Raw genomic sequence first — 17,758 nt, forward strand, 5'->3', positions numbered from 1 at the left:
CCTTAACCTTTATTCTGTACATACTTATTCATTCCATTGCATGGGCACTATTACTAACATACACAACTCCTACCTCACCCTCTGCGGGGAAAACAATCGAAGATGGAGTCGACGCCCATGCGCAATGGAAACAAAGAGGAGGAGTCCCTCGGTCTCGTGACTCGAAAAGACTTCTTCGAAGAAAAACAACTTGTAACACTCCGACCCAACACCAGACGGCGGACTATGCACAGCATGTGAATCTGCAGCGACTAATGCCACGAACAGATGTACACTGGGTAAGTGACATTTTCCTTTTCTATACAAAAACCTATTGGCCTGGAATTGTCTTAGTGCGTGTTCCTCATTTATTGCCTGTGTGTGTACAACAAATGCTTAACACTACTCCTCTGATAAGCATACTGCTCGACCACACTACCACAAAATAGAGCATTAGAATTATCTCTTTTTGCCACTATCTTACCTCTAAGGGGAACCCTTGGACTCTGTGCATACTATTCCTTACTTTGAAATAGTGCATACAGAGCCAACTTCCTACAAGGTGGTTGCCCTAATCTAGGAGGTGGATGTAGGACGCTGGCCTGGTGTGTGTACATATGAGTTCCTATGAAGTTCACACCCTATGCCAAGTTCAGGTCTCCCCTATTAGTGTGGTGTAGTCAGTGTCTAGGAAGCCTGGCTCTCTAGAGGTAGCTGTGGCTGAGCAGCCAAGGTCTATCTAGGAGACATGCAAAGCTCATGCCATACCACCTTTAGTCACAAAGCACTTACACGCATGAAAGAACCAAACAGTGTTCCAAAAATAAAGGTACTTTATTTTAGTGACAAATACTATGCAGGCAATACTCTGCTAGCAGGTGAGTAAATAATCTATTATATGCACCATAGGAATGAGCATAGAAAGCAATAGAAAACAGTACAAATACAATAGTGACCCTAGAGGGAGCCCAAACCATATACCAAAAAAAATGGATTGTGTATGCTGGAGCCCCACCCAAGCAAGTGTAATCTGTAGAGGGCAGCTGGAGGAACTAGGAACCCCAAAAGGTAAGTACCAGAGTGTCTCCCAGTGACCAGAAGAGATAGTTACCTGTTTTTTCCCCAACCCCACAGAGAAACTTTGGCGAAGGACTGTAAAAGACCCAAGCAAGACTGCAAGAAACAGAAGATGTCTCCAGACAGGAGGACCTGCAAACTAAGGTGACCACGTCCAGTTCCAGGTGGAGTGTCCAGTTGGGCAGGAACCACTACCAAGCCTTCTGGAAATGCAGGACCAGGTTGACAGTGAAGACCAGGAGTCGGCTATGCAGTACAGGAGCGGAGGAAGGTTTTCCAGAAGTGAAGCAGTTGATGTCCCGTGTCAGAAGAGTTGCAGTCCATCAGGGCGTGGAACAAAACACCAACAACCCTTGGCAAAAGTTGCAGAAGATTTGTAGAGCTGCCGGAGGGGAGTCCCAGGTGCCCCCTGCACTCAGGATAGCAAGAAGTCGTGGATGCAGTCCCCACACCCAACTCATAGGCGGCAGTCACAGGAGTCTTAATGAAGCCCACTAAGCACACCTGGAAAGGAGTACCACATTGCTGGAGCAGCAAGCAGGAGACCACATGTTGCAGGGAAGAGTGCTGGATGCTGGGCCTGCACGCAGCCTGAAGATCCCTTGGTAGAAGACCCAAAAAGCCTTTGTAGCTGCAAGAGTTAGGGTGCACGGGGGTACCGTCCTGCAAGGAGAGGCAAAGAGTCACCACCTCCAAAGTTGGACAGCTAGTAGAGGGGACCAAGGGGACCATTCAAGACCACGAACTGTGTTGCAGAGTTGCAGGAGAGATGACCCATGCAGACTGTCGTCGCTGCAGTTGGTGCCTGCAGATCGCAGGTCGCTGGTCCCTTGGAAAGCGTCGCTGGAGCAGGTTTCTTTGGAAGGCAGGAGACAGGCCGGTAAGTCTGGGGCCAAGGCAGTTGGTGTCTTCTGTTCTTCCTCTGCAGGGGTTTTTCAGCTCAGCAGTCCTCTTCTTGTAGTTTCAGGAATCTAAATTCTTAGGTTCAGGGAAGCCCTTAAATACTAAATTTAAGGGCGTGTTTAGGTCTGGGGGGTTAGTAGCCAATGGCTACTAGCCCTGAGGGTGAGTACACCCTCTTTGTGCCTCCTCCCAAGGGGAGGGGGTCACATCCCTAATCCTATTGGGGGAATCCTCCATCTGCAAGATGGAGGATTTCTAAAAGTTAGTCACTTAAGCTCAGGACACCTTAGGGGCTGTCCTGACTGGTCAGTGACTCCTCCTTGTTGTTCTCATTATTTTCTCCGGCCTTGCCGCCAAAAGTGGGGGCCGTGGCCGGAGGGGGCGGGCAACTCCACTAGCTGGAGTGTCCTGCTGTGCTGGCACAAAGGGGTGAGCCTTTGAGGCTCACCGCCAGGTGTGACAGCTCCTGCCTGGGGAGGTGTTAGCATCTCCACCCAGTTCAGGCTTTGTTACTGGCCTCAGAGTGACAAAGGCACTCTCCCCATGGGGCCAGCAACATGTCTCGGTTGTGGCAGGCTGCTGGAACCAGTCAGCCTACACAGATAGTCGGTTAAGGTTTCAGGGGGCACCTCTAAGGTGCCCTCTGGGGTGTAGTTTACAATAAAATGTACACTGGCATCAGTGTGCATTTATTGTGCTGAGAAGTTTGATACCAAACTTCCCAGTTTTCAGTGTAGCCATTATGGTGCTGTGGAGTTCGTGTAAAACAGACTCCCAGACCATATACTCTTATGGCTACCCTGCACTTACAATGTCTAAGGTATTGCTTAGACACTGTAGGGGCACAGTGCTCATGCACTGGTGCCCTCACCTATGGTATAGTGCACCCTGCCTTAGGGCTGTAAGGCCTACTTGAGGGGTGACTTATCTATACCTGCATAGGCAGTGAGAGGCTGGCATGGCACCCTGAGGGGAGTGCCATGTCGACTTACTCGTTTTGTTCTCACTAGCACACACAAGCTGGCAAGCAGTGTGTCTGTGCTGAGTGAGGGGTCTCCAGGGTGGCATAAGACATGCTGCAGCCCTTAGAGACCTTCCTTGGCATCAGGGCCCTTGGTACCAGGGGTACCACTTACAAGGGACTTATCTGGATGCCAGGGGTTGCCAATTGTGGATACAAAAGTACAGGTTAGGGAAAGAACACTGGTGCTGGGGCCTGGTTAGCAGGCCTCAGCACACTTTCAATTCAAAACATAGCATCAGCAAAGGCAAAAAGTCACGGGGTAACCATGCCAAGGAGGCATTTCCTTACACTTTCTAAGTTGCTGGTTTGATCTTAGTTCCTCATGTCTTCTGCTCTTTGTAATGTGGAATAGTGCTACTACATAGTCATTGTCCTGCTTCTCCTAAGTTTTCAGTTTCCATCTCTGGTGGGAAAGACTCTGGGGGAGGAGGGGTGGGGGAGATATTGTTTCACTTTTCCCCAGTTTTGTGTGTGACCTTGTTCATTTTGGCAGTATTGTTTGTTCCCTGTCACAGAAGGTTGGCATGATGCACCCTGCATAAGGGAGCAGCAGGTTGAAGGAGAGGGGGAAAGCGGCACACACAGGGGTGTATGAGGGGGAGTAGAAGAACTAGAAGGCTAGACCACCGTAAAGGCACACAGGCAAGAGAGCATGAGATGGGGAGGAGAAGCACGTGGCAAGAGCTGGAGGAGGGAGAATCCTGCAGATGCCGGGCAGTGACCACACTGAGGGGAGCGAAGCACATGAGAAACAAGACAGCTGGCGAACATGCTTGCAGAGTGCTTAAACAAAAAAAGAAAAAAGTAGTTCCTCAAAAGTTAGCAGTGGGAGGAGGCAAGTAAAACGGCTGTTCTCCAGAGGATGCACAAGATGGTGAAAGCAAGCAAATGAATGGTGATAAAGCTGACCAGTGTTCAGCAGTAGACTGGCTGTAAGCCCACTGTAAGATGTTGGTATGCTCACAGGTCATTTGCAACTTCTGATAAGCTCAACCTCAAAATAATACATATGGCTTTATAGAATGTAGCTGTAATGCAGAATGAAACTAACCAGGCTGTAAAGAAATTCTTACTGCACCATATAACATTGTTTGATAGTAACGATTTGTCTTACAATATACTGCTTTCTCAGAGGGATTCTTGATACTTGTTCTTACTCTCATACAGAATGCTATCATGTTCGGTAAGAAGAGGCACACAGATGTCCAATTCTACACCGAAGTGGGTGAGATTACAACCGACCTGGGCAAGCACCAACACATGCATGATCGAGATGACCTTTATGCTGAGCAGGTGAGCTAATGAGCAAAGGTAGGCAGTAGAGTATCTTTCTAAAATGAAGGTGCCCCCAAACCACTGGAGGAGCACAGGCTTCCCTCAAATTGCTACATTAAAAAAGTGCTCTCTAAATAGTGCCCTGAAGCATCTTGGCCAGTACAGTACTTTCGCTCCTTGAATCTTCAGTGAACAAAGTGAAGGTGAATGCCAAAATCACCTTAACCTGTGTGGTAGTCATTTTGTTAGTGCTATCCCTTTCACCATTTAGTTTCCATTTCTTTATTCATAGCAGTACAGACCTTCCACACTGGTACACTGATGTTTGAAATGTATCTGTGGTAGACTCATCTGGTGTGCATGATCCTACCATATCTTGTTAGGCTTGGAATGTTACAAATTGTTATTCACAACTTCTTTTTTGGGCTGTAGACCCAACTAGTGACTGAACACCCTGAAACTTATGATGCTCTGGAACAGAGACTATCTATTGTAACTGGAAAGCAAAGGAAAAAGGACACGTGTCGCAAGACTGTGCTGAACACCACAATAATAGTTCAGAGCTTAAAATCGTGAAGGGTAGGTCTTTTAGGAACAGATGCTTTGCTGATATTGCAGCACATTTCATGTATAAAAATTTATGCCTTTCTGATTTGAATTACACCTGAAAAAAACCTTTAACATTTGTCCCAGGTGTTACACTCACTGTAACAGCCATAAGTGTCTGAAGACTGTACTCGTGTAGGGAGCACAATGAAAACCTCTTGTCCAAGCCAGAAGTAAAAATGAGTAGCCTGTAGTCGAAGACTGGTAACTGGTGACTGAATATTAAATTTAAGGTGAAAATGTCCAGTGAACACCACCTTATTCGATTCAAAATTCAACAAATGCCCCATTCCAAAACAAATCTTCCTCACGTTCAGCACTAGTTCCTTTTCTCCAGATGTTCCTGTACAGACCCAGTGAACACTCCACATTCATTTATTTTCAATACAGTTAATGTGAAAATAAATTCAACAAACTTGCCAAATCAAAACCTAAATCTTCATCTGGTTCTGCATTGGTTAATTTTCTCCGGGTGTGTGCTTTCACACTATCCCACAGCACAAGCAGCAGATTGCTGTATCGCTTGCTGGCAGCCTTGAAGAAAGCACTGCTACAAGGAACCGAACAGCCGCACACAGAATCCCGAAATTAATACTCTACAATACAGACAATGCATAGTCAATCGGCGCCAGTGGGCTTGACTCGAGATGACCTATGATGTCACCTTGGAAGCAAATTAAAGGAATACAACGAACATGGACATATGTCGGACTCCGCAATCAGACTCATTTTATGGAGGTCCTAAAACACATTTTGATTGAAGGAAAAAATAAAAAAAAACTCATCCAGACTATGCCAGGATCTGCAGTACTGTTATGCAGATGGAATCCCATCCAATGGGGTATTACTGCAAATAGAGGAAGACTAGGAATTCATCATGGAACATCGAAAATAAGTTGACTAGTCTTTCTTCCAGTGCTGCTGGTGCTTCTAAAACTGGGACAAGAGAATTCTAAAATCCTTCTCAAAACTAACACTTGTACCATGTATAATGTGCAGGCACCAAAAAATCCTTTATACATTTGCGACCTTGTTAATGGATACTGATTTCATGGTGGTGCGAACACCTTATGCTTAGTCATTCTGTGGCAGATTGTCCGCCACCCATCAGAGAAAGGAATCGCTTGAAGACAACTAGAAAAACAGCAACAAGAGCAACTGTAAATTGGCACATTGAGAAATCTTGTGTGTTAGTGAATTGCTTTGACTAATTTCAGTAGAAAGATATGTCCAATCAGATAAATCCTACAGAGTGATTTAAAAAATGTGTTTTACAACAGCTTTAGGTTTTACTACCATTACAAAGGGGCACGTGTTTCAGTATTGGTCTGTGCAATCATGGTAGCTCCATATATTTAGCTTCCCCCATACAGGCGGAAGAATTTAATGCTAAGTGATTTTATAAATGTATTTTACTGCAGTCTTTGATTCTGCCGACTTTAAAACTAGGCACATTTTTTTACTAGTATTTTTTGTGGGAGCTCCTTGTATTCTTTTTTTCCCCAGACATGCCAGAAGCATTTGACAGTCATTCTGTCCTTGTGTGTGTTGTCCTTAAATTGGAAAGGGTATTCAAACTAAAGACACCGAAACAGTGAGTGTAGGCACTACAGCAACACACAGCTTCCCCCCCCCCCCCCCCTCCCCCACACCACGTGGAAGATACTGTGGGACGAATCTCTGCCCACCTTACTAGTTCTATCAGGCATACAGAAGCACCCTCTGCAGTCATGGCATGTTAGTATTTTATACATGGAGGTACATGCGGGAAGTTAATTATACTTTTCTTGGCACCATCGCTAAGAAAATTCTACGTTCCCCCCTGAAACACCACCTTGATGTGAGAATGTCTTAAGTTATTCCTATATCTGCACAAAGGGAGGAATTACTTCACTTGACCCTTGTGTATAGCTATTACATGAGCACACTACCTCAACACTACCCTTGAAGAAATACAGACGGAGACAGGATCACCTACCAGCTTATTGGAGTCCATTGACTTCATCCAGAAGAAATGCCAAACAGTCGTTTAGGAGTATATTGCATGGACTTGCGAACGCTTGATTAGGGCAGCATTTTGACGCAAGTCATATATTTACAGTTATTGAACAATTGCATCAGAACCCTGAATTTCAAGATGACCACTTTAATTTGCTGCTTGAAGGAAACTCCGAGCGATGTTGAACCGTAAGCATCTTGTAGTAAGCTGGCTCTGTATATACTATATCAAAATGAGATATAATGTGCACAGAGTTCGGGGGTTCCCCAGAGGCTTAACAGAGGCTAAAGTAGGTAATACTAATGCTTTATTTTGTGGTAGTGTGGTCGAGCAGTAGGCATATCAGAGCTTAGTGTTAAGCATTTCTTGTACACATAGGCAATAAATGAGGAACACACACTCAGACTTACTCCAGGCCAATGGGTTTTATATAGAAAAATATTTTCTTTATTTTAGAACCACAAGATTTGAGATAAGTAAATAAAATGCAGGTACTTTACACAGGTAAGTATAGAACTTTGATTTAAAACAGTGGTACACAGAGTTTTGGTTAAAATGGCAATAAGCTATTTTAAAAGTGGACACAGTGCAAAAATCAACAGTTCCTGGGGGAGGTAAGTTTGGTTAGGTTTCTCAGGTAAGTAAAGCACTTAGTCAGTCTCCTGGGCATAGGCAGCCCACAGTTGGGGTTTCAAGGTAACCCCAAAGCCCAGCACCAGCAACATAGGGCCGGTCAGGTGCAGAGGTCAAGGTAGGGCCTAAAACACCTAGGTGCGTGCCTATGAAGAGCAGGGGTGCTCCGGTCCTAGTCTGCTTACTGGTAAGTACCTGTGTCCTCGGGGAGCAGACCAGGGGGGGTTTTGTAGAGCACTCGGAGGTGGGGGGGGTAGGGGGGGGGTGTACACACGCCCACAAAAAACACCCTCAGCGGCATAGGGGCAGCCGGGTGCAGTAGGCATCGGGTTTGCTATAGAATGCAATGGGGGGACCCGGGGGTCACTTAGGCGATGCAGGCAGGGCACAGTAGGGCTTCTTGGGCCAGCCACCGACTGGGCTAGGATGAGGGCTGCCTGCTGGTCACACCTGCACTGGTAGGTGGTTCCTCTCGGTCCTGGGGGGCTGCGGGTGCAGTGCTTGGTCCAGGTGTCGGGTTCCTTTGTTACCAGGCAGTCGCGGTCAGGGGGAGCCTCTGGATCCTCTCTGCAGGCGTTGCTGTGGGAGTACGGGGGGGAGGGGTGATGGTTGGGGGGTGGGGGTTGACTCAGTGTCCACGTCGTTGGAGTCGCCTGGGAGTCCTCTCTGCAGTGTTTGTTGTCCTGGACTCGAGCTGGGGGCGTCAGGTGCAGTGTGTGAAGACTCCACACTTCTAGCTGGAAGTGAGTCTCTTTAAAAGTTGCAAAGTTGTTGCTGTTGTTGAAAAGTGCCTCTGTCCTCAGAGGTTGTTGGTCCCGTCAGATGTGTTGCTGTGCAGGTTCTTTGAGTCTGGAGACCAGCCGGTAAGGCTGGGACCAAGTCACTTGCTGTCTCTGTCGTCTCTGCGAGGCTTTCAGGTTAGCAGTCCTTCTTTCTTCAGGTTGCAGGAATCTGATTGCCTGTGTTCAGGGTCACCCCTAAATACTAGATTTAGGGATGTGTTTAGGTCTGGGAGACAGTAGCCAGTGGCTACAGTCCATGAGCGTGGCTACACCCTCTGTGCCTCCTCCCTGAGGGGATGGGGGCACATCCATATTCCTATTGGGGGAATCCTCCAAAACTAAGATGGAGGATTTCTAAAGGCAGGGGGTCACCTCAGCTCAGGGCACCTTAGGGGCTGTCCTGACTGGTAGGTGAGTCCTCCTTGTTTTTCTCATTATCTCCTCTGGACTTGCCGCCAAAAGTGGGGGCCGTGTCCGGAGGGGCGAGCATCTCCACTAGCTGGGATGTCCTGGGTTGCTGTAACAGGCAGGAGCCTTTAAGGCTCAGTACCAGGTGTTACAGTTCCTGCAGGGGGTGGTGAGAAGCACCTCCACTCAGTGCAGGCTTTGTTCCTGGCCACAGAGTGACAAAGGCACTCACCCAATGTGGCCAGAAACTCGTCTGGTTGTGGCAGGCTGGCAGAAACTGGTCAGCCTAGCCCTAGGAGTCGGACTAGTACTCAGGGGGCATCTCTAAGATGCCCTCTGGGTGTTTTTTACAGTAAGTTCCACACTGGCATCAGTGTGCATTTATTGTGCTGAGAAGTTTGATTCCAAACTTCCCAGATTTCAGTGTAGCCATTATGGAACTGTGGAGTGCGTAATTGAGACTCCCAGACCATATACTCTTTATGGCTACCCTGCACTTACAATGTGTAAGGTTTTGCTTAGACACTGTAGGGGCATAGTGCTCATGCAACTATGCCCTCACCTGTGGTATAGTGCACCCTGCCTTAGGACTGTAAGGTCTACTAGAGGGGTGACTTACCTATGCCACAGGTAGTGAGTTTTGGGCATGCCACTCTGAGGGGAGTGCCATGTCGACTTTTTCTCCTCACCAGCACACACAAGCTGTGTGAGGCAGTGTGCATGTGCTGAGTGAGGGGTCCACCGGGTGGCATAATACATGCTGCAGCCCTTAGAGACCTTCCCTGGCCACAGGCCCCTTGGTACCAGGGGTACCATTTACAAAGGAATTATCTGTATGCCAGGTTGTGCCAATTGTGGGAACAAAGGTACAGTTTAGGGAAAGAAAACTGGTGCTGGGGCCTGGTTAGCATTAACAAAAGGCAAAAAGTTAGGGGGTAAACATGCCAAGGAAGGCATTTGCTTACAAGAGGGAGTGCAAAGCATTTGTCGTACATATACAGGCAATAAATGAAACTTGCACTCAATGACTCAGGCCAGTTGTTTTTATATAGCAAAAATATATTTTACTTTATTTCTAGAACCACAAGGTTCAGTTTGCAGGTAAGTACATTTGCAAGTATCAAACATATATGTATCAATACCACTTTGGCAAGTTATACAGTGTTTGAATAAATAGCAGTAATGTTTAAAAAGTTGACAGTGCAATTTTCAGAAATGGTTTTGTGGGGGGGGAAGAAAAGTTAATACAGTTTTGAGGTAAGTACAAGACTTACAGTTCCAGTCTCCGGGGGGTAGGAAGCCAATAGGTTGGGGTTCAGTTTAACCCAAACACCCACCACCAGCAACACGTGGCCAGCTGGGTGCAGAGGTCAGTTGATGTAGATTTAAAATGGGGGCACCCAGCACCAAACACCCTCAGCGGCACAGGGGTGGCCAGGTGCAGGGTACAAACTTAGCTTCAGGCTCTTAATGGTTTTCAATGGTGGGATCCCGGGGATCACAAAGATGCTGCAGGGTAGGTCCAGGTAGTTGGTTCCGGAAAACCACAGGCTGGAATAGGAGTGCCGCCTGCTAAACGTTGTTGGACTGGTTGTCAGATTCCCCAAGACCAGGGAGGTGCAGGTGCAGGGGTACCATTAGTTGTATGAAATTTTCATCCAGTTCTCTCGCTGTCAGAGGGGTCCTCCAGATTTAGGCTGCAGGCGTTGTCATGTTGGACAGGAGGGGTCCCAACCTAGGGTGGGCACTAGGTCATAATCGCCTCTAGACCAGCTCTAGTCGTTGGGCCACCTGGACACAGGCCATGGGCGTTAGAGGCAGGGTTGTCAGGACTCACGGATCTGGAGTCCTTTGCTGGAGTTTTTCTGGATAGGGCCACTGTCCTTGGGAGATCTTGGTCCTTTGGGGTGCAGGCAGTTCTCTTGAGGCCTTTTGTAGCAGGGGCTTCAGAAGCTGGAGACAGGCCTGTATGTCTGTGGCCTAGTTAGTTAGTTGGTATCTTCAGTATTCTCTGCTGATGGCCAGCTTAGCAGTCCTTCTTCCTTGCCATCTTCTTGAGGTCGCCAGTAATCTGACAACCTGGATTTAGGGGAAACCCTTAAAACCTGTATTTAGGGGCATTACAGGAGTCGTCGTGGAGGGGTGAAGAAGTCAACCCAGGTTGGGCACTTGTTCGGAATCTCCTGGGGGTCCTCTTTAGCTAGTTGGGCCACCTGGACACGAGTCGTGGATGTCTGGTGCAGAGTGGTTAGGACTCGCACATTCAAAGTGAGGTTGGAGTCCTTAGTTGTTTCTTCTTGGATAGGGCCGCTGTCCACTGGAGTTCTTGGTCCTTTTGGGTGCAGGGCAGACCTCTGGAGCTTGCCAGAAGTTGCTGGTCCTGCCGGATGCGTGGCTATTCTTTTGCAGGTTCTCTGAAGCAGGAGTCAGGCCGGTAGGGCTGGGGCCAAATCAGTTGTCGTATTCCTTTTTCTCTGCTGGGGGTTTCAGCTAAGCAGTCCTCCTTGTCAGGATGCCAGGAATCTGGTGAGCTGGGTGCAGGGAGGCCCTTAAATCCTAGATTTAGGGGCATTTTAGGGGGTCAAAGGGCAGTAGCCAATGGCTACTGTCCCTTAGGGTGGCTACACCCTCCTTGTGCCCACTCCCTTTGGGGAGGGGGTCACAAATCTAATCATATTGGTCCCTTTCCTCCAACCAAGATGGAGGCTATTGTGGGAAGGGGGGGGGTTAGGGGGGACAGGGGGTGGCTGTCACCTCAGCTCTGGACACTTTAGAGGTGGTGGTCCTGGTTGGAGTGGCCACTCCCTGTTTCCCCTAATTTTCCCCTCGGACTTGCTGCCAAAAGTAGGGCTTTGTCTGGGGGACAGGCAACTCCACTAGCTGGAGTGCCCTAGGACACTGTAATCAGGGGCTTGAGCCTTTGAGGCTCACCGCAGTGTTAGTTTCTGTAGGGGGGGGGGGCGTTGTGGGGTGGGGGAGCACCTCCACCCAGGACAGGCTTTGTTTCTGACCAAGAGCACAAGGGCTCGCACCCCATGTGGTCAAACTTGACTGAAAGTGGCAGGCCGGCACAGACTGGTCAGTCCTATCTTTAAGATGCCCTCTGTGTGCATTGTTCATTAAATCCCACACTATCATCAGTGGGGGTTTATTTTGCTGAGAAGTTGGATACCAAACTTCACAGTATTTATTGAAGCCATTTTGGAGCTATGGAATTCGTAATGACAGACTCCCAGACCATATACTCAATATGGCCACGCTGCACTTAAAATGTCATGCGGCTGTGCCCCCACTTGTGGTATAGTGAACCCTGCCTTAGTGCGGTAAGGCCTGCTAGAGGGGTGACTTGCCTATGCCACAGGCAGTGGTTTGTGGCATGGCACCCTGAGAGGGGTGCCATGTCGACTTTGTCTTTTGTTCCCCCACTAGCACCCACAAGCTGCAAGGGCAGTGTACATGTGCTTGGTGAGGGGTCCTCCAGGGTAGCATAATACATGCTGCAGCCCTTGGGGGCCTTTCCTGGCCACAGGGCCCTTGGTACCATGGTATCTTTTACAAGGGACTTAATTGTGCCAATTGTGGAAAGAAAGTTACAGATTTTGGGAAAGAACAATGGTGCTGGGGCCTGGTTAGCAGGAACCCAGCACTCTTTCAAAGTTGGCATCAGCACTAGGCAAAAAAGTGTGTGTGGGCGGGGGGGTGGTAACCATGCCAACAGTGGCATTTTCGTACACCCAGTAGTCACCTGTTTGTGGCATGTAGTGCTGTAGATTCACATGCACCCGCCGTCTTCCCCGAATGCCTGTGGCTCTACAAGTTACATTATAGTTGTACATATGTAATTATATTTGCACGGACAACTTTCTCTATACTTCTACACTCCTTTTCCCACTCGTCTGTGGGAAAACAACCTAACAAAGAAGTCAGTGCACAGGAGCACTCTCTCTGAGAGGAGGAGTCACTCAAACCTGTGACTCAACACTTCTTCAAAGCAAAACAACTTAAGACCCAACACTAGATGGCAGGAGTAAGCAGAACATGTGAATCTACAGCACTACATGCCCACAACAGATGCTTACTGGGTAAGTAACACTTTCCTTCTGCAAACAGACTGAGTACAGCAGCTTAAAAGACCAATCTCCAGGAGTGAAGGTGAGTATTGGGCAAGGTCCAAAACAGCAGCAGCCGGGTACAGAGTGCAAAATAACGTCTGATGCCCAATGCTTTTCAAAGGAGTTTAGTCACTGCGGAGAAAGGCTACAGGCTTTGGCAGGAATGCAAGTCAGTTTGAAACAACAGCAAGACAAAGGCCTCATGCTGACCTGGCACAGGTAGGCACCTTTGGTCCTCTTATCCACAGCTCAGGGACAACTGGTGCAGAGGTGTCCTTAGGTGACTGGTTTTCTTTACCGGAGTGGTTGCAGTAGAGGGAGGCTACATACAGGGTCTGCAGAAGGGGTGACACTATTATGGACTCTGAAGGGCTGGGGAACCTTGGTGGCACCGATGATCCACTTCAGCTCTAGTCTGAGACGGAGGGTGCAGTGGTGACTTCAGTTGTTGGGTTTTGGCAGCTACGGAGGCTTCAGAATCCCTTCTTTGGAGTTTGCTGGATAACAGGTCTGCTGTTCACAGTAGGTCTTAAGTCTTTTTAGAAGGCAGGCAGTCCTCCTGGGTTTTTAGAGTCGCCGCTGCAGGATGAGTCGACTTTGGTGCAGATTCCATCAAGGGATGCATACAGGCCTGCGGGGCTGTCACCATGTCAGCTGCTTTTCTCCTCTTCTGTGGCTCTTCAGTGCCCTTGGTCATCTTAGGTCATCAGGATCCGCTTCTCTGATGCCAGGGGTTCCCCTACGTACAGATTTTAGGGGTGTTAGAGGTGTGTAGGGTAGTGGCTAATGGTCTAGTGTCCCTTGTGGTCACTATATGACCACTCCCTGTGTGAAGTGGGCATAACTCTGTCCCAGAATTCCTAGGTAATGTATCACGATGGCTACCTCTGAAATGTCCTGTCCACCTCACAGTATCCCCCCTTAGGGCTTGTACTAGCCTGGAGGTGGCACACCTACCTGACTCATTTTTCCACATGTCCAGGTGCCATGTGGTCTCTGGACAGGGTGGGTGGCTTCCTCTCCTGTGAGGGGAACCAGATTCACATTTGAATTGTGGTAGCCATTTGAGACTTGCAGCCTTAGGAAGGCTAATTAGCAGCTCATCCTGTGGGAGGGGGTTTTACAGCCTCTTCCCGGACATGCTTTTGTTCTGGGTCTAATGAGAGCAGAAAGCTTTCACTCTAGGGGGCCAGAACTGCATCTCGGGTCAGCAAGCACACCAGAGGTTGGTGAGCTTTCAGGATGCACCCCTAAGGTGCCCTCTTGATGCATGTATTGATACATTCTTCACTGGAATCGGTGGAGGCTTATCAATATGAGATGTTTGATTCCAAACATCCCTATTTTCAGTGAAGCCATCATGTAACTGGGGCCAGTGTCCAACACATGTCTTAAGATGGCTTCCCTTGTCACTTTCACTGGCAGTAATAGGCCTGACCAGCACAGGGGCATATCTGCATGAAGGGGCATATCTGCTCATGCAGATAGCCCACACATAATATTAAGCAGAATATGAGCTGGAAGAATGAACGCTGGAACCATGCATGCCTAAACAACGCGGTTGGAACGACGACCGTGTTACCACGTATTCCTTTACCACAAATGCCTTAATGTTTTTTTTGTTGTAAAGGCATGCTTGGAACGACATGCGTGGTTCCTGCATGCAACCCCCCCCATCTCAAACCCCCTGCCCTAAAACAATATTACCCCAGGCCCCCACCCCGCCCCTAAAACTACAGCGACCCTCCACCCCTAAAAACTAAAAATAACCTGATCTCCCAGCCCCCTAAAACTACTGCGACACCCTCACCCCCTTAAACCTAAACTACCCCTACCCCCCATCCAGCCCATAAAAACAAAAAATGCCCTGACCCCTGTCCCTAAAACTACGACCCTCCCCAAAACCTAAACTCCCCCCCCCCCCCCCCCCCCATAAAAAAAACCTAATACCGGACCCTAAAACTACCGGGACCCCCCACACCCCCATTAAAACTTAAACTGGCCTAACCCCCACCCCCTAAAACCTAAACTACCCCCACCCCTGAGAACTAGAAATACCCCAACCCACACCCGCCCTTAAAACTACAGTGACAGCCCCCAACCTAAACTGACTCAACCCCTGCCCCTAAAAACAAAAAATACACTGATCCATCCCTAAAACGGCCCCAGAAGCATCTTACCTGAACACGACCTCCGAAGCGGACTCCCTTCTTCTGTGCCTTAACCAACCATGTGTGTGGTAAGGCAAAGAAGAACAAAGTTGTGGTTAACGAAAGTGTTCCTCTTTCGTTGTTCACGGCTTAATTCTTCCGGAGTCATGGTTCGGGATGTTTCCCTATTAGGCACCCTGCCTTAAGGCTGTCACCCCTGCTGTAGGGGTGACTTACAAATATCATATGTAGTAGTAGAGAACATGGCACACAGAAATGTATGGCCTGCCGTGTTTTCACTTTTGTCTGCACCAAGAGAGAGAGCCTGCAGTGTGAGGGGTCCTTTACGATGGCACAATTTGTGCTGCAGCCTTTAGGGGAATCCTTTTGGCACCTCGGGCCCTAGACACAAGGGGTACCATTTTACTAGGGACTTACCGAGGGAGCTAAAGGATTTGCCAATTGGGGAAACAATTGTACAGCTTTGGTGGAAAGAACACTTGCACTGGGGGACTTGGTTGGCAGGGTTCCAGTGCGCTTCAGTCAAAGTTGCATCAGATACCAGCCAACAATTGGGGTGGGTATACTGCAACAAAGATCCCAGTTCCCTACAACTTACTTCCACTAAACACTTATATTTAGACATTTATGATTTTTGCCCAGGAGGTGGCACTAAATCAGACTGCTCTGACACTATAATTCATCGTTCACTCCATCCATGCCTACCATGCATTCAAGTCCTGGCTCATTTTACTCTAGTTTCAGAAGAGACCAATCCTACTCTGCTTCTATTTGACAAATATACATTGTCGCCTGCCTGACCTGAAATAAATGCAGGGGAGGGTTTGAAACCGTGATGTAATTCATTGTTGGTGTCTGGGTATTACATGCCAATTCATCCTGGTAACATCTTGTTCAATGGCCTATAAAAATCTAACACAAATGTTCATATTAAAAGCTCCGTAATAATCCAAGGTAATGACTGAGTTTTTTCCCCCGTTTGTACCTGCTTTATAGTTTTGTGACATGATTGTTTTCAATGTTTTTGCCTATATCTCACTTGCTACCACCTTTCCTTTCTTCTGAAGCAGCTACAACTTTGGGGTACGTTCTATTCTTTATACACACAAGTTGAAGGATTTACCTGTCGTGATCAGGTTGGCAGTCTGTTGCTCGGTGTATGGGAACTTTTGCCTTATGATGGGTGCTGATTTGCTTTTCCTTTGTTTTTATGTTGGTTTCTTAAATGCAGATGGAAAGGGAGATGAGACACAAATTGAAAACAGCTTTTAAGAACTTCATTGAAAAGGTGGAATCGCTGACTAAAGAGGACCTGGAATTCGAAATCCCATTCAGGGAACTAGGGTAAGAATACCCACAAATACCCATGTTACATCTTTTGGGTGGTTGGAACTTTTGAGTTGCGATATATTTTAAGCTCCTATGGCTACACATGTTTGTGTAGCATGTTGCATAGATGAACGGAATGTTTGAAATTGTGACTAATACATAATAGATTTCACTTTCCTAACGCATCTTCCATGGCTTCACCTCTTATCCTTCTTTTACTGTGGTAGATTCAACGGTGCCCCCTACAGGAGTACTTGTCTTCTGCAGCCTACAAGCAGTGCCCTTGTTAACACTACAGAATGGGTGAGTAGGTGCTCAAGGATTTTAGACTGGTGACTTGCCCTTAATTTAACCAGGTCTGTGAATGGAATGGCCCGGTGAGTCCTTGGATGATTGAGTGGGTTTCCAATGGGATTAATAGTTTGGAATGGGTGGTGTTCTCTAAAATTGTATTTCCTGCTTGATGATCGGTGTCTGCATCTTAGGGCTTTTTGGGGGTTGATATTGCTTGTGTGATCTCCTATTGTTTGTCAGACTGGAAAACACATCGGGAAGCATGTACTTGGAAGAGCACACATTCCATCTGTCCATAGCTTGGGAAAGGTGAATATCCTTTGCGGGTTGGGTGCAGTCAAATATACTGTGGCAAACCTACCAATGCTTCCTACTTATATTTGTCTTTACTCTTTTCCCCAGCCCCCTTTTGTGGTGACATTGGATGAGGTAGAACTTGTGCACTTTGAGCGAGTCCAGTTCCACCTGAAGAACTTCGACATGGTCATAGTCTACAAAGATTACAGCAAGAAAGTGACTATGATCAATGCCATCCCTGTTGCATCCCTTGACCCAATCAAGGAATGGCTCAAGTTAGTGCCTCTTCCTTTTCCTTTGTGTGTTTGTTGCCTAGGTCCATCAGCATTGTTTCTATGGAGCCTCAACTCACCATTGATCTTATGAAAACTAGAGCAAGATAAGGGAGAATGTCTGTGCCCATTGAGAGACTCTGATCATCTTACTTACTGCTAAATAAATGTCTTGGCCTTCACAGTACCCTTTGCTTCTCAGGCTCAACAGCTTGGAGACTCCAGTGAGTCGATCTCATCTTGAGAATTTCCATTTGGTTTCAGAGTAAAGCCTTTGCTCGAATATGATTTAAATGAACAACAATTTCATGGAATAAGCTTACTTCGAAACTGTAGGAAGTTGGCTCTGTATGTGCTATTTCAAAGTAAGGAATAGCATGCACAGAGTCCAAGGGTTGCCCTTAGAGGTAAAATAGTGGTAAAAAGAGATAATACTAATGCTCTATTTTGTGGTAGTGTGGTCGAGCAGTAGGCTTATCCAAGGAGTAGTGTTAAGCATTTGTTGTACATACACATAGACAATAAATGAGGTACACACACTCAGAGACAAATCCAGCCAATAGGTTTTGTTATAGAAAAATATATTTTCTTAGTTTA

The 17,758-nt window shown here is 47.4% G+C and overlaps 1 protein-coding gene across 1 annotated transcript in view; it reads left to right on the forward strand.

Moving 5' to 3' along the window:
• SUPT16H (SPT16 homolog, facilitates chromatin remodeling subunit) overlaps positions 1–17,758 on the forward strand; it is a 263,510-nt gene that overhangs the window by 226,468 nt on the left and 19,284 nt on the right. Inside the window, exons 19-22 of the mRNA XM_069238275.1 lie at positions 4,151–4,276; positions 16,201–16,313; positions 16,526–16,601; positions 16,995–17,164. Coding sequence (XP_069094376.1) covers positions 4,151–4,276; positions 16,201–16,313; positions 16,526–16,601; positions 16,995–17,164 — 485 coding nt within the window. The remainder of the gene's footprint in view (positions 1–4,150; positions 4,277–16,200; positions 16,314–16,525; positions 16,602–16,994; positions 17,165–17,758) is intronic.

This window comes from Pleurodeles waltl, chromosome 6 (genome assembly GCF_031143425.1).
Source record: "Pleurodeles waltl isolate 20211129_DDA chromosome 6, aPleWal1.hap1.20221129, whole genome shotgun sequence".
Lineage (NCBI taxonomy): Eukaryota > Metazoa > Chordata > Amphibia > Caudata > Salamandridae > Pleurodeles > Pleurodeles waltl.